The following is a 27,366-nucleotide window of genomic DNA, read 5'->3' on the forward strand; positions in this document are numbered from 1 at the left end:
ATTTGTTAGAGTACAATTTTTCATAATAATCTGAAATGATTCTTTTAATTTCATTTGGTTCTGTTGTGATGTGGTCCTTCTCATTTCTTATTCGGGTTATTTGTTTCCTTTCCTGTATTTCTTTAGTCAGTCTAGCCAATGGTTTATCAATTTTGTTAATTTTTTCAAAGAACCAGCTTTTGGCTTTGTTAATTCTTTCAATTGTTTTTCTGTTCTCTAATTCATTTAGTTCAGCTCTAATTTTTATTATTTGTTTTCTTCTGGTGCCTGATGGATTCTTTTGTTGCTCACTTTCTATTTGTTCAAGTTGTAGGGACAGTTCTCTGATTTTGGCTCTTTCTTCTTTTTGTATGTGTGCATTTATTGATATAAATTGACCTCTGAGCACTGCTTTTGCTGTGTCCCAGAGGTTTTGATAGGAAGTATTTTCATTCTCGTTGCTTTCTATGAATTTCCTTATTCCCTCCTTGATGTCTTCTATAACCCAGTCTTTTTTCAGGAGGGTATTATTCATTTTCCAAGTATTTGATTTCTTTTCCCTCGTTCTTCTGTTATTGATCTCTAGTTTTATTGCCTTGTGGTCTGAGAAGATGCTTTGTAATATTTCGATGTTTTGGACTCTGCAAAGGTTTGTTTTATGACCTAATATGTGGTCTATTCTAGAGAATGTTCCATGTGCGCTAGAAAAAAAAGTATCTTTTGCAGCAGTTGGGTGGAGAGTTCTGTATAAGTCAATGAGGTCAAGTTGGTTGATTGTTGTAATTAGATCTTCCGTGTCTCTGTTGAGCTTCTTACTGGATGTCCTGTCCTTCTCCGAAAGGGGTGTGTTGAAGTCTCCTACTATAATTGTGGAGGTATCTATCTCGCTTTTCAGTTCTGTTAAAATTTGATTTATATATCTTGCAGCCCTGTCATTGGGTGCGTAAATATTTAATATGGTTATGTCTTCCTGATCAATTGTCCCTTTTATCATTATATAGTGTCCTTCTTTATCCTTTGTGGTGGATTTAAGTCTAAAGTCTATTTTGTCAGAAATTAATATTGCTACTCCTCTTCTTTTTTGCTTATTGTTTGCTTGATATACTTTTTTCCATCCTTTGAGTTTTAGTTTGTTTGTGTCTCTAAGTCTAAGGTGTGTCTCTTGTAGGCAGCATATAGATGGATCGTGTTTCTTTATCCAGTCTGTGACTCTCTGTCTCTTTATTGGTGCATTTAGTCCATTTACATTCAGGGTAATTATAGATAAATAAGTTTTTAGTGCTGTCATTTTGATGCCTTTTTATGTGTGTTGTTGACAATTTCATTTTTCCACATACTTTTTTGTGCTGAGGCGTTTTTCTTAGTAAATTGTGAGATCCTCACTTTCATAGTGTTTGACTTTATGTTAGTTGAGTCGTTACGTTTTTCTTGGTTTTTGTCTTGAGTTATAGAGTTGTTATACCTTTTTGTGGTTACCTCATTATATACCCCTATTTTTCTAAGTAAAAACCTAACTTGTATTGTTCTATATCGCCTTGTATCACTCTCCATATGGCAGTTCAATGCCTCCTGTATTTAGTCCCTCTTTTTGATTATTGTGATCTTTTACCTATTGACTTCCATGATTCCCTGTTATGTGTATTTTTTTTTTTTTAATTAATCTTAATTTGTTTGTTTTTGTGATTTCCCTATTTGAGTTGATATCAGGACGTTCTGTTTTGTGACCTTGTGTTGTGCTGATATCTGATATTATTGGTTCTCTGACCAAACAATATCCTTTAGTATTTCTTGTAGCTTTGGTTTGGTTTTTGCAAATTCTCTAAACTTGTGTTTGTCTGTAAATATCTTAATTTCGCCTTCATATTTCAGAGAGAGTTTTGCTGGATATATGATCCTTGGTTGGCAGTTTTTCTCCTTCAGTGTTCTGTATATGTCGTCCCATTCCCTTCTTGCCTGCATGGTTTCTGCTGAGTAGTCAGAACATATTCTTATTGATTCTCCCTTGAAGGAAACCTTTCTTTTCTCCCTGGCTGCTTTTAAAATTTTCTGTTTATCTTTGGTTTTGGTGAGTTTGATGATAATATGTCTTGGTGTTTTTCTTTTTGGATCCATCTTAAATGGGGTTCGATGAGCATCTTGGATAGATATCCTTTCGTCTTTCATGATGTCAGGGAAGTTTTCTGTCAGAAGTTCTTCAACTATTTTCTCTGTGTTTTCTGTCCCCCCTCCCTGTTCTGGGACTCCAATCACCCGCAGGTTATCCTTCTTGATAGAGTCCCACATAATTCTTAGGGTTTCTTCATTTTTTTTAATTCTTTTATCTGATTTTTTTTCAGCTATGTTGGTGTTGATTCCCTGGTCCTCCAGATGTCCCAGTCTGCATTCTAATTGCTCGAGTCTGCTCCTCTGACTTCCTAGTGTGTTGTCTAATTCTGTTATTTTATTGTTAATCTTTTGGATTTCTACATGTTGTCTCTCTATGGATTCTTGCAACTTATTAATTTTTCCAGTATGTTCTTGAATAATCTTTTTGAGTTCTTCAACAGTTTTATCAGTGTGTTCCTTGGCTTTTTCTGCAGTTATCCTAATTTCATTTGTGATATCATTAAGCATTCTGTAAATTAGTTTTTTATATTCTGTATCTGATAATTCCAAAATTGTATCTTCATTTGGGAAAGATTTTGATTCTTTTGTTTGGGGAGTTGGAGAAGCTGTCACGGTCTGCTTCTTTAAGTGGTTTGATATGGATTGTTGTCTCCGAGCCATCACTGGGGAACTAGTTTTTCCAGAAAATCCGCTAAAAAAAAACTGCAGTCAGATCCCTATCAGAGTTCTCCCTCTGGCTCAGGCTATTCAGATGTTAATGAAGCCGCCTGGGGAGGGTGGGGGAGGGAACAGAGAGATAGGAGAGTAGCACCTCAGAATATAGCCAGAGTTGCTTGTCTTGTTTGGAATGACTATTATATCTGAGATTCCCGCGGGCGCGTCGCCTATGTGTGCTGTCTGTGTGGAGATTGCCCCCGGGGGGTCTGGCCCGCTGGAGTCACGGTCAGATCCTCCGCTTCCAGCCCCACGCCCAGCGTCAAGGCTCCCCTACTGGGACGGTGCACTCTCGACTCCAAAATCAGTCGCTGCCTCCCGGGGACTTCTCGTCCCTCCAGCCGCGTGGCCGTGCCGCCCCCGTGAACCAGGTGGGCCCCCTCCCGGGGTTAGTTCAGATGGGTGGAGTAGCTCCCCGTGCTTGTGCCGCGACCGAGTGTCCCGGCTGGAACGCTGTTCTCCCCGCTCCAATACCAGTCGCTGCCTCCCGGGGACTTCTCCTACTGGCTGCGTCCCACGCCGCCCGCGCGACCCGGATGGTCACCTTCCCGGGGTTAGTTCAGGGGGTGGAGCAACTCTCCGTGTTTATGGCGTACCTGCGTGCAGTCCAAATCCCTGTGGGACGGTTCCCCGGCTCGGATGCTGCTCTTTCTGCTCCAAGATCAGTCACTGCCTCCCGGGGACTTCTCCTAACGGCTGCGTCCCACGCCGCCTGTGGAACCGGCTAGTCCCCCTCCCGGGGTTAGTTCAGGGGGGTGGAGCAGGTCTCTGTGCTTGTGCCGTACCTGACTGGTATGCTGGCTCCAGGCTCTGGAAACAATCGCTGCTTCCCCGTATTAGTTCGTTCTCCGTCTCTAAATCTGTGTTTGTTGTTCAGGGTTCGTAGATTGTTATGTATGTGATCGATTCACTTGTTTTTCCGTGTCTTTGTTGTAAGAGGGATCCGAGGTAGCGTCTGCCTAGTCCGCCATCTTGGCTCCGCCTCCTCCTAACAGTTTTGAGTAGATCTGCATATCTTTTCAAATGCAGATTTCCTATGTGGGGCACAGGTTTTTGACCTAAGCCCCCAATATGCTATACACAGGACTACTGCAAGGAGCCCCTGTGGTGAAATAGTTAAGAGCTCAGGCAGTTTGGCAGTTCAAATCCACCAGCTGCTCCTTGGAAACCCTAAGGGGCAGTTCTACTGTGCCCTAAAAGGATCACTATGAGTTGGAATCAACTTGATGGCACAACTGCATTCAAACCAACAGCTTGTGTTTCTTTTGGGCAAATCCTAGCTCCCCTTTTAGCATATCCAATCAAGTATTGGCTAAAGGTGGAGTTATGTGCTCTCTGTTATCTATAATACTCAACATTCTTTTCCATCATACGTTTAGGTCTGTTTTACAACACTAGGTAGAAAAAACATTCAATGTGTAGAATACATTCAAATAAGCACATAACGTTTTTGAAAACATTCCAGTTTCATCTTCTTTTCTCCACACCTTGACTAGTGTCCCATTCATATGTATATGAACTTAGGCATTTGCCTGAGTGGAACCATTCAGTCATCTTGCTTAAGTGGCCTGGCTTTTGCCCCAAGCCACTCCAAATGTAGTGTTTTCCCATTAGCTGTAGCATAACATCTCTTATTTTCCTTTCAATCATTACGGATGACAGCAACCAAAGTAACCATCTAAGAATGAGAAGTTTCACTTCCCATACCCTTTTGTTCTTTCTCTTTACAATGTCTCATGCTTCCATGAGTCTGGAGCCATTGCTATGAGTTCTGCTCTGACACCAATTGTAAAGTAATGCATCACCAGTTGTAAAAATGGCGTGGCTGAGGCATCTGACCTCCTCTAACTTCACGAGGAGGGGGAGGAAAATCAAGACTAACAGCTCAAGGCTGATTTCTATGAGGCAGGGGACAAACATACCTCCGCCCTTCAACCTTTTCTAATTCTAACACCAACGATCCTTCCCATGGCACTCTCTACTTCCTGCTAGTTTTGGTAATTTGTTGAGATGGCCACACAGAACTCAGAGGCCATAGTCACAGTTATGGGTTTTATTAGGGAAGTAACAGGTTACAATTCAGGACATAGTTCTTTGATCAGGATAGCCTCTTCTCAGCTGTGCCCACAGGCAAGCCTCTGTCTGGCCCTTGGCCCCTCGGCCTAGTCTCTGCCCTGCTTGGACTATTGTTGCAAAGCTCTTTAGCTTTCCCAGGAAGTGCCTGGAGGCACCCCACTCAGCCAGTAAGCATCAGCCCAAAGGCACTCAGGTCTCTCACTCTGTGGGTTGGTAAGCCCAGCTCTGCCAATAAGCGCCCGGAGGCTCCTGACTATGTGAGCAAGCCTCCTGCGTGAAGGCGCTCAGCTGTCTTCCTCCATGGGTCAGTAAGCCTAGCTCCATCATGTGCCCAGAGGTACCTCACTTTGCCAGCAAGCCTCCTGCCTGAAGGTGCTCAGCTCTCTTACTCCATGGTTCAGTGAGCTTAGCTTCATCATGTGCCCAGAGGCACCCCACTTTGCCAGCAAGCCTCCTGCCCAAAGGCACTTCACTTTCTTACCCGTGGTCTAGGAAACTCACTGTGCTGTGTCCTGCTGGTCTCATAGCTCTGCTGCCTCTGCTGTCACCATTTCTCTGCTGTCGCTTCTCACTGTCTTGCTGTCTCCAGTGCAACGTCTCTCTCTCTCTCTGTCCCCTGGGTCTAGGAGGGTAGGAGAGTCTCAGCTTAGGGATTCCAGGTCCAAAGGACATGCTCTGCTCCCACCTCTTTTTCATCAGGTTCCCCCTTTTCTGCCTCTGGATGGCTCATTTTAAGCCTAGTAGGATGGCAAAACTGACCAATTTTCTTGTTAGGGTCCCATACATTTTATTTGTATAGTGACACCCCCACAAGAGTGCCATGCACCTTATTTGTATTACTAACAAGCTGTCCAATCCCCTTGGTGGGCCACAAGCACCTTATTTGCATAAGTCCACCCAAAATTTTGGTGGGAGTTACAAGGCCACGGCTAGAAAGGCCACGTAAAAGCGATCCAGCACATCCCAGGTCCCTTCCCCTTTTTGTTCTCTAACTTTTATTGGCAAAAGTTTTCACATATCAGAAGTGAAATTAGTCTTGTGAGAAAAACTTTGAGTTAGTATTACAAGTCACTGAACAATTTCCTTTCAATGCACTAACCTTTGTAGTCTAACTTACGCTTCTAATCTGGCATCTGTATGCATTTAGTAACATTTTTTTCTGTAACTTGTTTGAACAGTGATCAAATAATAACCTTTACATTATAAGTAGGGGACATATTTTAATATTTCTTGTTTGTTAAGACTGTCATATTTATTAATATATTTTGTATTTATTATGATTTTCCTCCATAGCAGTAATACCGTGACGCTTTGAAGCTCTGATAATTTCGCAGCCCAGAAGAATGAAGGGCTCAGGTGCTTTCCTTTTTTCTGAGCTACCAACCTCAGAAGAGTGAGTTACATCCTTTGGTCTTTCTCTTCATAGCAGCAAGGGGCTGAAACAGCTTTTAACATCATTTCCTTACATGTCAATGAGCAAAGACAGTAATATGTGAGGCCCTAATTTGTGTAACTTTTTAAAGAAGGGTAAAGTTTCCCCAGATTTTCCCAGAAGACTTTTTTGTAGGCCCTGTTAGCTATGATTTTGAAACATGACTGTATCTAAATAGTCCACTGGCAAGAAGTACTACGTAGAAATAATCGAAGCTCATCCCTTGAGTGTGAGGAGTCCAGGAAGCAAACATATTCCAATATTTGAATAAAATCAAGAATCTGTAAGCAAGGATGGAAAAAAAGTAATGACTGTTGAGAATAAGCAACCAAGGGTATCTGTCCCAACTTCTAAATTTATACTTCTATTTCTGTAAATCTTCATGTAAAAATGCATTCTTTGTCTCGAACTGAATTTAAACGGTATGTAAAGTGAGAAAAGATAAGCTGCACAAAATCACGAGGAAAGAGGTACTTCCAAGATGTACAAGGATGAATGAAAAAATGATCTCAATAAAGAAGAAAAGGGAAAGTAATTTCAACATACCGTCATGGCCACAGAATTGATGAAGAAATGTTCTTAAATTTGTAAAAATGTCAAGTACTGGGGATGTAGAGAAGGGCAAACAACCAAGAAAACTTGGACAGGAATGAAATTACATGCCTTGTGGTATACCTGTTTTGATTCTCTCAATAGTAGAGTACAGTGATTAAGTACAGTTAGTTGTTGGGAGTTGGAAAGCATGAATTAAAGCTCCAACTTCTCCACTATTAATAATTGCGGAACCTTGGGCAAGTTGTTTAATAATGATTAAGTTTTGATATACTCATCCAGTAAATGAATAGAATAAAAGAACCTACTGTGATGTTTTGAAACTTAGCTGAAATAATGTTATAATGAATGGCAGATACTGTTGATTGACTAACATCACACCTATTCCCAAACCCTTTAACCCTTGCTGTCTCTGCTATAGAGACGGGATAACCTAAGTACTTTCTTTCCCATCCATCCTTACAGGTTTATTATGTAACTGTTTGGCTATGAAACCTAAGCAGAAGTGTTTCTGGGTATTTATGTAAAAGCTTTTGTTTTTCATAGAAAAGAGAGAGATTGCTTGTGTTATCCTCCCCGCCATTTTTCTTAAATTAAACATAGATTCATTCATATATTTAATATATATTTGTAAAGTGCCTACTATGAGGCAGGCACTTCTAGGGAACATATTAGTGAATTAAACAGTCAAAATGCCTGCCTTCATTGAGCTTGCTGGAGAGACAGACAATAAAAAATAAATATAAGAAATAGCCTCTGAGAAGTTTATAAATGCTGTGGAAAATACGAAGAGGATAAGGGTATTGAGAATGCTGGAGGGGATTAGAAATATTAACTACAGTGATCAAGCTAGGTTATACTGAAAGTCAGTTTCAAGCAGAGATCTCAAGGAAGTGAGGGTGTGTGAGTATGTGGATATCTGTGAAATGAGTATTCCAGCAGAAGATAAGCCATGCAAAGGCCCTGGCGTGGAAGCATGCCCAATAAAGAGGTCAGTGTGACTGAAAGGATGTGAGTGAAGAAGAGAGAAGTGAGGGATAAAATTAAAGACAGATGTGAAATCTAATTTGTGGCAGCTATCTTGCCAACAAAAGGTTCATAGGTGGTGTAAATCGTTTGTGCTCAACTACTAACTGGAAGGTTGGCAGTTTGAGTCCACTCAACAGCACCGTGGAAGAAAGAGTACAGCCATTGAAAACAAAACTTTATGGAGTACAGTTCTACTCTGAAACATGTAGAGTTACAATTAGTCAGAATTGGCTTGATGGCAACGGTTTTGTTTGTTTTTGGTTTATTTTGCCAACAGGAGAGAATGTCTGTTAGAACCATTTATATACCTACACTGACATTATTGAGCACTTGAACCATTACCAGAAGCCACCTCTCCAGACTTCTTGTCATATAAGAGTAATAATTACCCACTCTTAGGTGAATTTTCTGTTATTTGCAGAGAAAAGCATTTCTAACTGACGTAAGTGCTTAATTTAAAAGCTGGCATACGTAAGTGCTCAAAGCATGTTGGCAAATAGTTATGTATGCCTTTTAAACCCAGGCAATCCAGTTTAGTTAGAAGATAAGTGTTTTAAAAATAACAACAATAAAATGTCCAATTGCTGCTAATGCGATGGGGTGTTTTAGGAGCTCAAGGGTTCCCCATTTGATAATTTGTGGGATACCTTGAAGGTGCACAGATAGCTGAGTTTTCTGTGAACTTTGCCATACTGGGTAAATAAAATTTAATCAATATACTTAAAGCCTCTTAAAACCTTTCTTTTTATCCCACTGCTAGTCATTGATAACTTTATGATTTAACTGACTAGATTTTGGGTGTGCTCTAATCTCATAATATTATCTAAAAAACAAACCAAACCCATTGCCACTGAGTCTATTCCGACTTGCAGCAGCCCTATAAGACAGAGCAGAACTGCCTCATAGGGTTTCCAAGGAGAAGTTAGTGGATTTAACCCGCTGACCTTTTGGTTAGCTGCCAGTCTCTTAACTACTTTGCCACAAGGGCTCCTAATATTATCTACTATCTACTAAATGCTGACACAACCATGACCCAGGACTTTGGACTCTTGTATGTACTCTATGACTGAATTACTTTTATGCCTCAGTATTTTCTTTTCTGGATAGTTTTGCCTCTTCTGTTCCTGCTAAGAGAAATTACTGGAGGAGTTTATCTGTTAGGCTGGTTAATCACTCCGTATGTTGCAGAAGAGGTCGCGTGCTGAATAAGGCCTGGTAACATAATTTTTGAGTACTTTTAATTATAAAAATGTATTAATTTAAGTTTGAATATAATTTCTGCAAAGTTGCTATTTAAAGCTTTGTTTTTAAACTTTCTTATAGAGTCGCTATGAGTCAGAATCAACTCGACGGCAGTGGGTTTATGGTATCCTTTAATTTAGCAAGTGGACAATAAAAATTGCTGTGGCTTTATGTGTATACAATGTATTGAAGGCTTAACAATAAAGTAATGAGACAGTCTATAGTTCTCTTGAGTGTGTCTGCTTCATAACTTCTTATTCAGCTACAGTTCATCTGTCATTATCAAATGGCCATCTGTATAAAGAAAACTAAACCTGATGCAAACATTTTAACATGACATAAAAGTGGGAATTGGAAAATCCAAGAACTTTTAGAAAAAAAGATGAGGTACTTAAGCCCAAAAGATAAATTAGCTCAAATGACTGTCATCTTTTCACACTACATCTTATATAGAAAAACAGAAACCCAGATGTTCAGATTAACTCTTTATTTTTCAAACAATTATTGAAATGCAATGTAATAGAGAGAACCTTCATTATATTACTCTTTTAACTGCTTTTTAATTGACTCAGAGAAATAGTTATAAAACATATATATATATACACACATACACGTACATTTCAACTCATGTTCTTTGAGCAATATAATTTTTTATGTATTAGTATTAGGCTGTTTTATCCATCTAAGGCTTTGCTAAATTCTAACAAAACTGTGTTTTCATGTAATTACTCAGATAACAGCTTTTCTGATATTTATTTATGACAGTATTAATTTTACTAAAGATCTCTCATGGTTTAATGAGATATATCCAGTTATGCTATTTTATAATTGCAGCATAGTTAAAAGGCCTTGTGAATATATGAGATGATTTAATGAAATCAATAGTCTAAGGGGGAAAATGAAGGAAGAAAAATACCTTTAGTTTTTTTTAATGTCTTTTGTTCAGAGATTAACACATAATTTTATAGATTGACTTAAAATGGACTAAAATTAAATATGCTGTGATTGCATTTTACTCATGTGACTTTGATTTATTGGACCAATTAAGGACACTTTTCTGTACGATTTTACTCTTAGTTTTGTGCAATGGGCTCTGAAACAGGAGGTAAGGATGACTTAAAATTGACAGAAAGCGGTTCTGGCTTAGGCCCTAGTTTTGAAGTGTCAATACAAGTTAATAAATCATACTACACTACAGAGGCATTTGTTTAATCTTTTCTTAAAACAATTGGTAGCCTGTTTTTAGATTGACTGAATAGGCAATTTTACAAGGAACTATTTCTGGAAGTACTAACTCGACACAACTAAGAAGAATGGAAATCTCACTAGTAATTGGAGTAACACTTTTAAAAGCATTGTATTGCTCTTTTATGTGGTGAACAGATGGTCAAGCAGAATGGCAGTTTACTAGAATCTTCCATTTGTACCGTATAATTGTACTTAATTTTCTGAATATAGTAACAGAAATCAAATGGGAATAATCAGCTCAGTTAAAACTTATTCAAATAAAAAATTAACTATTTTGGTAAATATTTAATATAATTAATACAAGTATATTTAAGTATTTATGGGAGTTTAATATACCTGAGTACAGGGAAACTATCAGTACTCTGCTTCTCTCTACTTTTCCCCAACAGTTAAAGAACCATTTGATATCAGGAGAGGCCATAAAATAAGTACTTACGGGCTTATCAAAGCTTATTCTTCATTACTCAAAATATTACATAGTACATGTTCTGAGTATTATGGATGAGGTTGCTAAGTTTACTTTATGGAAAATGATGTTAATAAAATGAATGCCATTATCTCAAAAACCTTTATTATTTTCGTATATGTAGAAAGATGAATGGTTTAAAGGTCTCATGAAACACATCCCTGATCATTCCATTCTTGTCTCTTTTCCTTTCCCTCTACCTCTATCAGTCTCCTGTCTCTCACACACGCACATGTACAATTTCTTTTTTACCAGAATCCTTTCAGTTTTCCAGAAATTTCTAGGGATAGGGTATTTTTTGTTCACTTGCTAGCATTTTGGATGTTTTCTGTAGCCTGACACAGTTGTAGCATTTCTACAGGATCTGCTGAGAGGTTTCTTCAATTTGGTCCAACTGGTGTATAACTCCAAATGAGCTTTTTGCCTTGCAACTTTTTTTCTCAGCTCTCTTCAGCTGCTTCAACAAATATACCTGAGATTTGAAAGTGACTCTCCTAGGCCAAGTATGCCATCCACCAAGATTAGATCCTGAGTTTTTCTCAGTTTTTGAGGATCATGAATAAAATGCTCTGGTCACACAGGAGAGGAAATGAATAAATTAATCAATATAATAACTACCTGGAAAATACTTCTACACGTAGATTTCTTCAACCTAAAAGCAAATAAACAATTTGCCCCTATTTAGGTGACTTTTTCTATTTGCTTCATATAAAATTTAAAAAATACTAATTAAAGTGAAAAAATGCAATTAATATAAGGTCTTTTTACCAATATTTATAAATGAATTAACTTCTTGACGTCAAAAGTATCTTGTTTCTCTGATTATTCATATTTCTTTTCCTGTAAAATATAATAATTATATTGAAGATGTTTCAGAGTCACCATAGCCACTATACTGCTGAGATTTCTTTTTTTCTTGATTAGAGGATAGAGAGGTTGAAGAGAATATAAATGATAAGTTCCTTGCAGCTGTGGCCAATTATAAACAATACCATTCACTACTGATGGAACTTTTTGGTTCATACTTAATAGTCATCCAAAGATATTACATGCTGAAACTGATGAAGCTATTGTCTGACTAGATAGTAATATGCGTTTGCTGAAGATGACTGATAATACAAGCTAAGAGAGCACAGTTCCATAATATTCAAAACCAAAGATGATTTTTTAATGTGAACTATTTAACCATAATTTACTTTGAATTTTTTAACAGTAGAATAAATGCCTTTATTGTACTTCTGTCTCTTTCATTTGTGCTTTTTAACTAGCATCACAGCTAATATTTAAATTACAATTTCAGAATTAGCACATTGAAAATGACACTAGCAATTGAGGGTCTAACATGGCTTTCTCTTTAAAGTGGTAAAAAGCAAAGGTGTCACTTTGATGACTAAGGTACACCTGACCCAAGCCATGGTGTTTTCAATTGCCTCATATGGATATGAAAGCTGGACAAAGCTAGAATGGCAAGACTTTGTCTCAGGTACTTTGGACTTTATTAGAGGGGCCAATCCTTGGAGAAGGACATCATGCTTGGTAAAATAGAGGGCCGGCGAAAAAAACGTAAGACCCTCAACAAGATAGACTGACACAGTGGCTAAAACAATGGGCACAAAAGTAGCAATGATTGTGAGGATGGCTCAAGACTGGGGAGCATTTCTTTTTGTTATACATAGGGTCACTAGGAGTCAGAGCCCACTAAGGGCACCTAACAAAAACAACAACAGCAGCAACAACAACAACATGGCTATCCTGGAAACCAAAGTTTCTCAAAGTATATTTCACCAACACTAGTTCTTTGAGAAGATGGTGAAAAAAGAAGTCCATGGTCAAAGGTGTTTTGGAAATGCATACACTGAATTGGTTTTTTATGTGTGAATTAGCACATAAAAGGCTCTGAGAAGATCTGCAATCAAGAAACATTTTTAACCTTGTTTAATTTAACTGTTCCCAAATTTATTTGATCACAGGGCACCTTACATTGTATATAACTATTCATGAAAACTTTAATTTTTCAGAATGAACCTGATGGGCAGGTATTGTGTCAAAGCTTAGAAAAGCTAGGGTTTCAATTTTGTGTATGTGTCTATAAATGACATCATTATTAAAAAACCCATTTGCCATTGAATCGATTCTGACTCAGGGCGACCCTATAGGACAGAGTAGAACTGCCCCATAGGGCTTCCAAGAAGTGGCTGGTGGATTTGAACTGCCAACCTTTTGGTTAGACATAGCAGTCTGTAGCTCTTAACCACTGCATCGCCCGGGCCCCACCCAATGATATAATAGAGATTGTTATATTTGCCTGTCCATAGCCTGCTCATATAGCAAACATATTACCTTTTCACTGAGACACACATAATTCATGCTGGAAAATTACTTATAGACAATCACGCTCTTTAAAAAGATACTTCATTTTAATTTCCAGATGGTTTTATTAAGGATCATAAATATTTAAAAAGATTACTACAAAATTAATACAGAAGCATGAAATAGACTCCCCATTATTGTATAAATGCACACACATACAGTATATGCCTAATATATTAATTTAAACAATTTTACCTTTCGGTAATATTTTACTATAGAAACCAAGCTGTAAATAATTATCTAATTTTCACATATTCCTTCTGACGACTTTGTGAATTTCAGTACATTTAAAAACTCAGATATTTCAGCCTGAGCCTAATACCTGTCTTTTCAAAACTATTTCTATCTCTGCAGAATATAGTTTTAGAAACAGAAGCCACAGAAGTGGGAACAATGCTTAACTATCATTTTCATTTTTGATATACATGTTTTTTCACACTTATTACCAACCTTATGAAGCATCACAGCAGATCGAATGAGAAGAAACTATTGGAGGAGACATCTGGGAACACAGGTATATTGCATGTATATTGTAGTTATTTATTATGTGTGTGTGTAATGCATGCACATAACAAACCAAATTGTGCAGAAGAGCTTGCAGATAAAACAGACTTTTGCTTCATTCCTTCTCCTTCCTAAAGACTTTTTTTTTTTTTTTAACTACTCAGTGTCGAGGCAAGGAGAATGCAAGGGTTAATTTTCTTCCTGTAGTTCCAATGCCGTGATCTTTGGGTCTCTCAATGTGGATTATTCTTGGCATAAAAAATTTACATGGATTTTCTCTTTAGCATTCTATTAGTTGTTTAAATTTTGCCACAGTTTGATTAGTTTCATATTTAAGTTGTTACTTTCTTGTAAGCTTGTCTGGAATAAAACCTTTTTTTTTCTTGAGTTGGTTGTCAGTTTTTCCAAAGTTTTTAATCACCCTTCTCCCCCGCCTTTTTTTTTTTAATAAAAAATTTAAACTGGAGACTTCTTTCCTGGAGCTCCATTGTTCTACTAGTTTAGTCTGAATTGGCTTTCCTCTAAGACTGATGCATATTAGTTCTGGACTTTTGTCTTACTGAGGCAGTGACAGGACTTACTATTTTAAAATGTCTTCATTTTTCTCTTAAGATGTCTGATTTTGTTATCTTCTAGTATTCAGTTTTGCTAATGCAAATAAGGTCAGGTGGCATTTTGAATCTTGTTCCTTTATAGGTCACTTTTCTTCAATTCTGTGAAAGTGTTTATGATTTTCTTTTTATGCTCACTATTCTACAATTTCACAATGATGTACCCATAGCTGGGTGTCTGTTCCAGTGGCTGTACTCAGTAACTTAAGCCTTTTACACTTGAAGACTGCAGCCGTATATCAACAGAAAACTGCCAGAAGTTCAAGTGAGATTCAGAACAGGATGTGAAATGGGGATATTATTGCTAATATCAGATGGATCTTGGCTGAAAGCAGAGAATACCAAAAAAAATGTTTAACTTATATTTTATCGACCACACAGAGGCATTCAACTATGTGGATCATACGGATTATGTGTAATATTAGAAGGAATGGGAATTCCAGAACACTTAATTTACTCATGAGGAACCTGTACGTGGATCAAGAGGTAGTCATCTGAACAGAACAAGCAGATACTGTGTAGTTCAGAATTGAAAAGGTGTGGGGTAATGTTATATCCTTTCACCTTACTTATTCAACCTGTACGCTTAACAAATAATCTGAAAAGCTGCACTATATGAAAAATAATGTGACATTAATAACCTGTGATATGCTGGTGACACAACCTTGCTTGCTAAAAATGAAGGCAACTGAAAGCATTTATTGATGAAGGTCAAAGACTACAGCCTTTAGTCTGGGTTACATCTGAATGTGAAGAAAATGAAAATCCTCACAACTCAACCAATAAACAACATGATAAATGGAAAAGAAATTGAAGTTGTCAAGGATTTCATGTTACTTGAATCAACAATCAGTGTCCATGTAAGTAGCAGTCAAAAGATCAAATTACATTGGGCAAATCTGCTATAAAAGACCTCTTTAAAGTTTTAAAAAGCCTAAGATGTCACTTTGCTGACTAAGGTGAGCCTGACCCAAGCCATGGTCTGTTCAATCATCTCATGTACATGAGAAAGCTACACAATGAAAAAAAGAAGACAGAAGTATTGATAACGCTGGTACTGTGGTGTTGGTGTAGAATAGTGAATATACTATGGACTTCCAGGAGAATAAACAAATCTTCAAATAAATTTAGAACAAGTCTTAGAATAAATACAAGAATACTACTTAGAAGTGAGGGGAGCAAAACCATCCTCTTAGTTACTTTGGACATGTCATCAGGAATGACCAATCTAGAAAAGTACATCATGTTTGAAAAGTAGAGGGTCTGTGAAAAAAAGGGAAACTCTTAATGAAGGGATTGACTCAGTGCCACACAATAGACTCAAACACATCAATGATCATGAAGATGGCACAAGACTGGGCAACATTAAGTTCTGTTATACGTAAGATCACTGTGACCCTCCTCAACAGCAACTGGCCACAACATTTGAAGAATTCTGCCTGCTTTTTGTGCCCTCTATTATTTCTTTCATAATTTTATTTACCATTTTCTCTTTCTGGAGACTCTGGATTTTGTACCTACCAGAATGACATTTTTAAAATGTCTATCTTTTTGTCATATTTTCTCTCTCTCTTTTTTGTCTATTTGCTCTAAATCCTAAGTTTTTTTGAAGCTATTTTTTTGTCTTGTTGAATTTTCCTTATCAATAATTACAAGCTCTTAACATGCATTCATTCTTGTTCTCTGTTCTTTGTTTTATAGATGCAATATTATAGTGAATGTACTTTAGCATATTGTGTATTTAATTTTTTATGTTCAATTTTTCCCTAAACTATCTCTTTTTCCTTTAGGGTCATGTCTTAGTTATCTAGTGCCGTTATAGCAGAAATATCACGAGTACATGGCTTTAACAAACAGAAATTTATTTTCTCTTAGTTTAGAAGGCTAGAAGCCTGAATTCAGGATGCTAGTTGTAGAGGAAGATGTTTTCTCTCTGTCAGAAGTAAGGGAAGGTCCTTGCTCTTTTAAACTTGATTCTTTGGTGATCTTCATGTATTGTGGCATCTCTCTTCCCCCATTTCTGCTTGCTTCTCTGTGCCTAATCTGCTCAGTTTATATCTCAAAGGCAATTGGCTTAAAACACATCTTCCACTGATAGGGCATCATAACATAACAAAGAAATCCCTATTCTTAAATGGAATTACACTCACAAGTATAGGGGTTAGGGTTTACAACACATATTTTTGGGGGACACAATTCAATCCATAACTGTTCAGTTTTTCTATTTATTTTGGTCTTTATCTTTAATGCTTTTAGCTTTCATACACCAGGTGAACCTTGGTGTCCATTCGTATATAAGAAAAAAAAAGAAAAAGACTAAATACCTTTCTATTTTGGGTGCTCTTTGTTGCTACCCTGGTGGCATAGTGGTTAAGAGCTATGGGTGCTAACCAAAAGGTTGGCAGTTTAAATCCACCAGGCACTCCTTGGAAACCCTATGGGGGCAGTTCTACTCTATCCTATACGGTCGCTATAAGTCAAAATTGACTCCACGGCAAAGGGTAACAAGCTGTTGTTACATAAGTGGTACTATTCTTTACTTGTTCTCTCTTCTAATGACATTTCTGACTTGCAGCTCTGTGTTTGCAGAGACAAGACTTTGTTGATTAGCTGGCTTTACTCTAGAAATGAATGAGTAGAACAGTTGACTTTCTTCCCACTAGAATACCTCATCCTCACATTCGTGTGTTCTTTTCTCTTAATATCCAATATGAAGCATGGTAGGGGGTGATGTGTAGAAAAATATTGCACCCTAAACTGCTTAGGCACCTATGGACAAAGATAACTAAACAGGGACAGCAATAAGAAGTGTTTCGGGAGCAGTGCATTTGAAGGTGCTTATATTTTTCCATACTGTGCTTTTTAAAGAAGTACTTTAATAGAGGGAAGCCCTGGTGGCATAGTGGTTAAGTACTACAGCTGTTAACCAAGAGGTCGGCAGTTCGGCTCCGCCAGGCGCTCGTTGGAAACTCTATCAGGCAGTTCTACTCTGTCCTATAGGGTGGCTATGAGTTGGAATCGACTCAACAGCAGTGAGTTTGGTTGGGTTTTTTTATTGCAAGACTATGTTAATAAAAACATTGTGGTTTTGGTACAAAAAAAAAGACAGATACTGGAACTGAGTAAAAGTCCCAAAGACAGACCCATGTATATACGAAGAGAATTTATTATACAAGTCACAGGGTGAAGGAAAAATTATTTAGTAGGACATACTGGGAAAACTGACACACTAAAGAAAAATAAGGTTAAATCATTACAAAATATCACGTGCAAAGATGGAATCCGCATGGGTTAAAGACAAACTAAAAGATAAACCATAAAGGCAACAGAAGAAAATAGAGAATACGGTTTTAACCTAAAAAGTAGAGGAAGCCTTCTTATTAAAAACTTTAGAATTAAAAACTGTAAGACAAAAAAAAAAGTTTGAGCTTGATTATATAAATCAAGCAAAGTTAAATAGATGACAGAAGAAAGAAGGTATCTACAATGTCTAAAATTCATGGAGACTCCAATCTGTACTAAACGAGGAATTTTTGAATTCAAGAAGAATAAAACAAGAAACCCAGAGGGAAAATGGGGAGAGACTGTGAAATTATTTTAAAGTCTCCACTGATTAGAGCACAACCCTGGTAGTACAGTGGTTAAGCACTCCCATGAGCTATGGCTGCTACACAAAAGGTCGGCAGTTTGAATCCACCAGCCATGCCTTGGAAACTCTGTAATACAGTTCTACCCCATTTACATTGTTACTATGAATCGGAATCCACTGGACAGCAACCATTTTTTTTTAATCGATTAGAGCTTATTTTATTTTTCCCCATAAAAATCCATCTTATTCCATAATGACTCATATTCTTTATTCTTAAAAACTCATTTATTTTAATGATAAATTACTACTATTAAAGTACAAAAATATATGTTAATGTTTTTTTAACATAAGGGAATAACAATTATTCTAACAGAGTGATTCCTTCAGAAATTAAGACTCCTCCCCGCCCCCGCGAAGTCTGGCAAGTATATGGCAAACATAGGACTCAACTTCAGTGATGAAGTCCCCTAAAAAGACTCATTGGGGTTAAATTATCAAGTCATTTCTAAGGAAAGGATAAATGCATTTTATAAAGCAGATTGGCATGGGAACTAATGTAGTATCCAGTCTCATTGTAGTGTAGAACTCACTATTTCCCCTCAAGGCTTAAACAAATATTACATGAGCGAGGGCTCTTGTAAAACGTTATGTTTTGAAATAGATTTCGTTAATGGTTTCTAGTGATAATTTATTTCTCTCTTTATGCCCAAGTCTCTTCTCATACTGATAATGGATAGCTTATTTGCATATAAATAGATTTTAGTATTTGCTGAAGCAGAGACCAAATATGTCTCCTCCCCACGCCCCCCCCTCGGACATTATTAAAAATAAATAAAGGGGAGGGGAACATTGCAATAATTATCAACCGGGATTTATAATAAGCTTCTTGATCAGAAATTTTTATAGGCAACTTTAGTGTTTTTATGGGTATACTTCATCTCAAAGGCTTTTGACCTTCATTAAAATAATGAAAAAGAGATCTGCACAGTTTCTCTGTGTTTTTTCCTTTTTGGGGGGGGAGGGGCAAGTATAGCCAAGGTTGGGAAGAAAGCAGCTTAATATTGGTTATTAGACATGTTTACTATGACCCTTTAGATATTTAGATTACTGTTTCTGATAAGGCATCATGTTACGTTATAGAGAAAGTAAATGTAATTTATCTTTTAAATAAATCTTTTATTTTTGAGATACAACAAGTCACAGGCTGATGGTGCAGAGATGTTTTGTTCTTTTCAGCTACAAGTGTGCAAATATTAATCTTTCAGTTGTCAGTGGTTAAAAGTATAAAAATTTTAATTAAAAAAAAAATAGAAACTATATTTCCTTCCTACATAAATCTTGTAAGGCTTTTGAGCCTAATTTTATTTTTACTAGAAACGGTCATTGGAGAAACAACAATTAATGTTTTTTAAAGATACCCATTTAACATTTGCTTCTTCACTCTCAGTGTTTGAAATATAATATATCCCTGTATTATTGTACTTTAAGTAAATGGTTGGCATCATCTTATGACACACTCAGTATCTATAAGTAATTCATTCAGAAAATTATGATAACAGCTGCTTTCTGGTAGGTATGATGTAGCCCGGAGTGGTGCTAACGGTTAAGTGCTTGACTACTGGCTGAAAGATTGGCAGTTCAAACCCACCCAGAGGCACTTGGGAAGATAGGCCTGGCAATCTGCTTCCAAAAGATCACAGCCATTGAAAACCCTGTGGAGCAGTTCTACTCTGCACACATGGGGTTGCCGTGAAACTAACAACCACAACATGATGCCTACTAATAAGTGTCTTTCTGACCAGCAAGGCAACTCATTGTAAAGTGAGTAATGATTTCAGCCTTCAAAAGAGAAAGCAAACATGACCGTAGTGTTTGAGAAATTGTACTCTACTTGATTTCTGTTACTTGTAGAAATACCATTTTTACCTCTTGTTACATATGCATGCCTAGGTGAGTGAGTGAGACTTGTTCCTTGGGATTCAAAAACCTTTCCTAACATGAAGCCAAAAATGAGATCCTGAAGGAGGTGGTAAAAATGCTGTATTTAAATCTATATATTTTTAATATTAAACAGATCTAGTCTACCAGTTTGGAGCCCTGGTGACAGTGGTTAAGAGCAGCAGTTCAAATCCACCAGGGGCTCCTTGGAAGCCCTATGAGGCAGTTCTACTCTGACCTATGGGGCACTATGAGTCAGAACCTACTCCAGAGCAATGAGTTTTTTATTCTACCAGTTTTAAAAAAAAAAAAAGATGAGAAAACTGTTCCTCAGAGAACATGACATATTACTTTCTGCCACAGAGAGGCAGCCTTTGCCAAAAGATGGGATTTAAGTCGATTTGGATTCTAGGAAAAAACCATTTAACCCTAGGGTTTTTTTTTTTTTTTCCAACTGTTGTTTATTACATGAGTGTATTATCGCAAAGTAGCAGTGTGTGGCAGCCTTAACAACTCATAAGTGGCAACATGGAAATTTGAAGAGAATTTGCTTTTTAGAATTGTGACATCTGTATGGAAGAGAACAGGAACAATGAGTAATTTAAAATAAAGATCTATGCATCTGGCCCTTTGATATGACCACTTCAGTACATCACAGCAGACTCAGAAATAACTGCTTCCAGAAATAAAGCTATAAAGGCTCATGCAAATAATCGCTGTCTTCATAATGAGCTAAAATTTGAGAAGAATGTAGTCATTCTTGGTTCTGAACACTGGGTCCTTTTTTCATGTGAAAGTGATCAAAGAGAAGCTGGAGTATATGCTGAGACTTACTCTACTTTTTTTTGCCTAAATAATTTTCTTAGAGTCCTGGTCCCAAGCCCTGAAATAAGAACAGTGAACTATAAGAAGCAAAATTCAGTTATGAGAAGAAACTAATATTCCAGGCCAAATGCCAGGTATCTGTCTCCTTCTGTAAGGATTACAGCCAAGAAAACCCTATGGCGCACAGTTCTACTCTGTAACACATGGTGTCACAATGAGTGGGAATCAACTCAACAACGATGGGTTTTTGGTGAGGTATAAAAAAAAAAAAAAATTTTTTTTTATCTACCTTAAGACCATTTCATATGTTGTTGATTATTTGAGAACTTTGTTCATTCATTAATAAAAATCACTCATGTGTTACATATTTATATTCTGCCTACCTCAAAGTGGTTTTAGGTGAAAAGTGATCAATCTTCCTTCCACTTGGCTCCTATAATTCAAGCGGAAAGTATGTTATATTTACAGCACTGGGGAAGTCATTCAAATTTGTACAACATACTTATGCTATCAGAGAGTGAGAGTATCTTTTTATAGCAGCAGTTCAAAGCCTTCATTTGACAGGGCTTATGGATCCACATTTTTATAAGTATGTGCTTAGAGGTACACAGATAAACAGACATTGCTGTCTGAAGAGATAGTTCAGTCAAGTCAAATCCATGTGATTTTTGTATTTGTGTGTCATAACAGTGACAACCTATAGGTTAATCAGTGCCAGGAACACACGTTTTAGCAGGTGCATGGTTTAGGTATATGCTAATAAATCTGTTTCTCAGTCTACTTAAGGTGAAGCACATTGTAACTGTCCATTTCTTAGGCACCGCATTGGCAATATTCCTAGACAGTCTACAGCAACTTTAGGATATCATCCTTAAATATTTAAAGTCTTATTTCTTAAATCGTGTAATACCTATTTTGTTTCTGGATAGAGAAGTTAACTGGATGGTAAACCATACATGGAAATTTTGGTTAAAAGTTTATGCAGCATTCTGATTCTGTGTGGTTTCCCATCACTTTTAATCTCAATTTAATAGACTGCGCAGTTCTGTGGTCGTAATCTGAAGTGCCATTTAAATCAAATCGAGTCTTAGAAGCAGTAGAAGGGCATTAAACCTAAATGTGGCTCTGACATTGATGATAATACTTCCATGTGTACTAGTCTTTTGTCTTTGCTGTTACTTCATTTGTAAAGCTGAGAAATAAAATCAGTGTGAGGAAATGTGTTCCATAAAATTCTAAACTCTCTAAATAACATTTTAAAGCCATGCAGCCTATTTCAACAAACGCTTTCCTAAATGCTTTTTAATTCCTAAAGATACGCTCACTTGTGGGATATGTACTTTTCAGTAGACTTCTATCACCTTCACGTGAAAAAAGGACCCAGTATTCATTACCAAAAATGACTACATGATTCATAAATTTTAGCTCATTATGAAGACAGCCTTTACATGAGATTTTATAGCTCTATTTCTAGAAGCAGTTATTTCTGAGTCTGCTGTGATGTATCAAAATGGTCATATCAAAGGGCCAGTTGCACAGATTTTTATTTTAAATTACTCATTGTTCCTGTTCTCTTCCATGTTTGCCCTGTAGCATTGGCTGACATTTCATAGAGAGTGAGTTGGCATAGGGCTGGAAAATATGTAATTATAAGAATCACTTGCTCTTGAATTTCCCATTATAAACTAGTCTTGATTCAGTCAGACTTTTCATAGGTGTTTGATTTGGAATGAGAAGTTTCTTCTTCCGTGACCTGTGATTAAAATGTGGCATTTTGGTAAATAAATAGAAGATAGTTTCCACACAATCCAGCTGTGAAGCAAAACTGGTGAAGCAATGTCAGTCTTTGACCTGTATCATCCTGTATCATATGAGTAGTAGCTAAGTAATTGAAAATATATTTTAAGATAAAAATGCAATAAACCTTTTTTTAATGCTCTGTAGCTTAAAACAGGCTGTGATAAAATGCAGCAAGATGCATATTAAAAGAAGTTTTGCTTCACTTAACACTTCTCAAAGGAACTCCAATACAAGGAAATCCACTACATTTGAATAATTTTTTCTGTTTTAATGAGCTATCACCATGAGTGTAAATATTTATCAGTTTCTGTAGCACGATGGTAAGGGCAGGGATAGGCTATATTTCTTCATAATTGAAAATGAATTTACCGTTACGATAGGGTTTGGATAATAGCTTTACCTGTTGCATTAACCTTTATAAATCTTTATGGTTAAACTTGCGATTTCCAGGGAGGCTGACTGTGGAATTAGGCACGCAGTTCCTAATGTTAGTGTTCTTCTTTGGATACTGCAGTAACTGACACATTTTCCCAGGAATACTTTAGTTTATGTATGAAAGGATACCTGGAAATCTATTATATATGTGTGCATTTTTCTCTGCAGTGTAAATATAAATTATATCTATATTATTTCAAAGTCATGCATGCTCTTGTTTTATAATAGAAGAGATTCGCTACAACACTTGTCATTTGGTTGAGCAGAACACATTAGCTTCCCACAAAGGCTTTATAACTTTGAATATCTATACTAGTAATTGAATTGACATTAGAATGATTGAGCTACAGTTAGTGCCATTTTTTATTTTAAAATTTGAAATGCCCTATTTTAATGAAACTAAATGATTAAATATGTTTCTTATTGAACCTATCGATTCTAAAAAAAAGTTAGATTTTAAAATATCAAGAGGAATCTGTTTTTCAAATAAGTGGTTTTGAATTGTGTGTATACTAGGAAGATGCAGAGGCATTAATTTTGTATTTTACTAATACCTTTATGTCTAATCTACTAGTTCATGTTTACTATGCTCATTGTCAATATTTTATGCCTAAATTTCTATTTTCTCTCCCCACACAGTAGCTCTTTAATGCCTTCTGATTCAGTTTCATTGATCCCCACACTTCTACAGTTATACTCTACATGCTTTATAGTGACCTCTCTGATAAGTCTTCTCTCCCCTTGAAACATTTGATATAGTAGACCTCAAACACCCTCTTGAAAAACAATGCTTGTCATGTAATACCCATTCAGTAAGTATTGGTTAAAATGTGAATGGGGGAAAAAATAACCTTTCCCTATTTTCTCTTGGTGAAGTTGTACTAACCGGATTCTACTCACTAGACTATTTGAGTCTTCTCCTTCTTTTCTATATGTAGCCCCCACTTTCAGTCCTCAACTATTTAGTTTTCTCTCAGTGTGCTGTTTCACTTAGAGAAGCCTCGACTGTTGCTTTTAAGTTACTCCATTCCTTTTCTCCAGGCCCATGTTCTCACCTGAGCTTCAGGCATGCATCTCCAATTGTACTCCAGACATTTCTTTTTGGATATCCTGCCATTTTTTTCAAACATTACTGGTTCAAAACCAAGCTTGTGATGTTCTCTAGATGACATCTTTCTTCTTTGTTTCCTTTTTTCTGTCACCTTTTTCACAGCCACTATTTTATCTCCTTCCAATCACTATCCATACTAAGTGCCCGTTACATCATTTAGAAAATGTTCTGAGTTGCTCTTCGTTTCCCTTAATAATGTTGGTAAAATCCTTATCAGAGTGCCTCTGAATCAGATCAGCTTAAAATCATCCCGTCTGTCTTAGTCAGTGTTCCTCAAAGAAACAGAAACAATGAGAGAGAGAGAGAGAGACGGAGATGTATTTCATTGTAGGGGCAGCCAAGCTCAAAATTCAGGCAACAGTCTGGAAACTCTGCAAGTCTTGTGTTTGAAATTGGTAGGCCAGGCAATAGGCTGGAAATTCCAGCAAGACGTCTATTTATAGTCTTGAAGCAGAATCCTTCTTCCTCAGGAAACTTCAGTTTTTGCTCTTAGATTTCGAACTGACTAGATGAGGCCCACTAACATTGTGGAGGATAATCTGCTTTACTTAAGGTCAACTGATTTAAATATTAATCACATGTAAATACCTTTATAACCACATCTAGGCTAATGTTTGAACAAACAACTGGTCATCATAGCCTAGCCAAGTTGACACATAAAATTAAGCATCACACCATCCCACCCAGTATTGCCAGAGTTTATTTTTTTCATGAATCTTTTTCAGTCTGAAATCTTTAAGAGCTACCTACTTGATCATGGCAGTGGTTTCATAAAACTTTTCTTATTTAAATAAAAAAAGAGTTTTGTTAAATAAAAATGACACCCAAACAAATAAAACAGGTTAAGTCTAGAGCTGTTTCAGAAGAAAGTAATTTAAGAGCCTTCTTGAGTTTAACCTCCACTAGATACCCTGGGCAGTTCCATGGAATTTTGGGCATTATAGAATACAATTTGAAAATCATTGGCCTATGTACAAAATCCTTATTTCAGGTTAGGCCCTCTTCCATTCAACCAATCTGTTTACTGCCTCCAATTTCTTCATGTAAATTCTATCTTTGTGCTTTGGGTTCTATCATGTTTAGTGCCCAGAAGGCTGTTAAACCTTTCTGCTTCTTTAAATCCTGTTCAGGTTTCCAAATGCAGTTCAAGCACTACCTCCTAGTGAACATACAAATGAATGTTTAGGAAATAAAAGTACTAGGTATCTTTTTTTTTGTGATGTATATTTATCTTGAAGGGTCACTGTTTTCTTTTTTTGAAATTACTGTTGTGCTGCATTTAATTACTGAGTAAACAGATGTCACTATTTTATACTTACTGTATTTCAGAGCCCTAAACTGAATGAATTTAAGCATTCAGGAATGGGTACAAGCTTGTTTGTTGCAGAATTTATTCATTAAGAGCATGAACCTGAGAGTAATATATGTGTGACCACAATCAATGATTCTAAATGTATTTTATTTATTGTTTTTACTTTTGTTTTCTATTAGGGCCTGCAACATACAATCCTATTTTAAAGAAATCTTACACCATACCCTTATTTGTTAAAACATCAAAGCGTTTTGAAGATTCCAAAGAGACAACTCCTGGCCCGGCAACATATGAGGTTTGTAAATGATAATTCTCTCTTATCAATGACACAAGAATAGAATGATTTCCAGAAAGTACTAAAAATGTCTACATTAAAGTCCTTACCATATTTTTAATTCATATTACTGACCGATCAAAATCCTTTGGCTAAGGAAGACATGTTTGAAGATAAACTCTGACATTTTTAGAATTATTTAAATTTAACAATTTATCTATAAATAAGCTCTACAACATATGATTTATTTAAATTTTTGCAATTTATAAAATTTACTTGTTCACATACATAAATTGAAATCCTCAAGTATCAGTTGAAATCATGAATTTATTAGCAGTCTCAGAATAATTTCCTGTGGATCTAGTCAAATCAAATATTCTTTTCTTTTGGTAAATTTGGATGCTGTAATTTAGATTCATAGTGAATAAAGGTCTCTTTTAAGCTGTGGACTTTTTGATAGTAAGAAGAAGGTAAATTAGCCTGCAAGTTTTCGGAAATTGTGTTCACAATAGACCTTTATAACTCTTTTGAGATTAAGGGTGAAATAGGTATCTTATTCCCATCCACAGTATTAAAAATGAAATATTTTATAGTGACTTACAGTAATTAATTTGAGTTAATACTGAATGCAAACCAAAGTGGAGAACTGGTTGAGATTGGACAAAGTTTATGACTTATTAACTTTGGATTGGTGGGCACAGTGAGGTCAAGGTCTTGAAGCAAGCATTGATCAGAAAGCTGCTAGTCTTGATAACTTTGTTGTTTTGCCTCTTCATAATCTCTTCTGGGATCAAGTATTTCCTGAAGCAGGTAGCTGAGTTGTGTTTAGGTGGTCTCAGAATTGTTTATTTATTTGTGGGATACAAATTAGAATATTTATTTTAGGTTCACAATCTTTGGTTTTCTTTAAAGAATTCAGAGTTCAACCAAAGTCATTCCTGAAAATGGCATATCTCATGATCATATTAAATCTTTAGCTGAACAATATTTCTCTCCTTTTTTAACTGAATTTAGTGGTACCTGCAACTAACAAATGCCATTAAATCTAATTTTATCCATTTTACTTTGTGATATCTTTTTCTTGAGGAAAATGTATGTGTGCCCATAACAAAAAAGTATGCATACAATTTTAGGTTTATTAACCTACGAGAACTCACTTATGGATTCTAATCTGAGCTCCATGAGGGCGGGGACTTATTTAATTTTATATTGTTAGGGTTTCAACCACAGAAGCTGGTACATAGTAGTATATCAACAAATGTTTATTGAATAAATTAACAAAATGGAAAATTCTAGGATGATTGTCTTATAAATTGCTAACCTTATCTAAAAATAAAAATTTACTCATTGACTTAGTTCTCAATGAGAAAAATAGATTTAGATGTAAACATACACACACACATAAAATATCATCAATTTTAATTGATTTATCCACATTCTCTTCTTGAGTAAGTCTTTTAACCAAATACATGCATTTTAAGGCTTAGATAAGACTTCACATTAGTTTCCTGGGGCTTGAAATTACCAATTATTATATGAGAATAACTTTATCAGCTTGAGTCCTTGACAGACCCAACAACACATATTTGACATGTAGTATGAGTGAGAGATTTTTTTTTTTGCCTTAAGCAAAATTTGGGGATTGTTTGTTACTGCAGCATAGCTTGTCCCAGTCTGACTTCCAACTCTAGCACCTACCCTAATATCTGACATACAGGAGTGAATAAATTATTTTTAAATACATTAAATAAAT

The 27,366-nt window shown here is 36.4% G+C and overlaps 1 protein-coding gene across 1 annotated transcript in view; it reads left to right on the forward strand.

The window, feature by feature from the left end:
• STPG2 (sperm tail PG-rich repeat containing 2) overlaps positions 1-25,646 on the forward strand; it is a 391,925-nt gene extending 366,279 nt beyond the window's left edge. Inside the window, exon 10 of the mRNA XM_049887070.1 lies at positions 25,519-25,646. Within this exon, the coding sequence (XP_049743027.1) occupies positions 25,519-25,646 (128 nt within the window). The remainder of the gene's footprint in view (positions 1-25,518) is intronic.
• The last annotated feature ends 1,720 nt before the right edge of the window (positions 25,647-27,366 follow it).

This window comes from Elephas maximus, chromosome 5 (genome assembly GCF_024166365.1).
Source record: "Elephas maximus indicus isolate mEleMax1 chromosome 5, mEleMax1 primary haplotype, whole genome shotgun sequence".
Taxonomy (NCBI): domain Eukaryota; kingdom Metazoa; phylum Chordata; class Mammalia; order Proboscidea; family Elephantidae; genus Elephas; species Elephas maximus.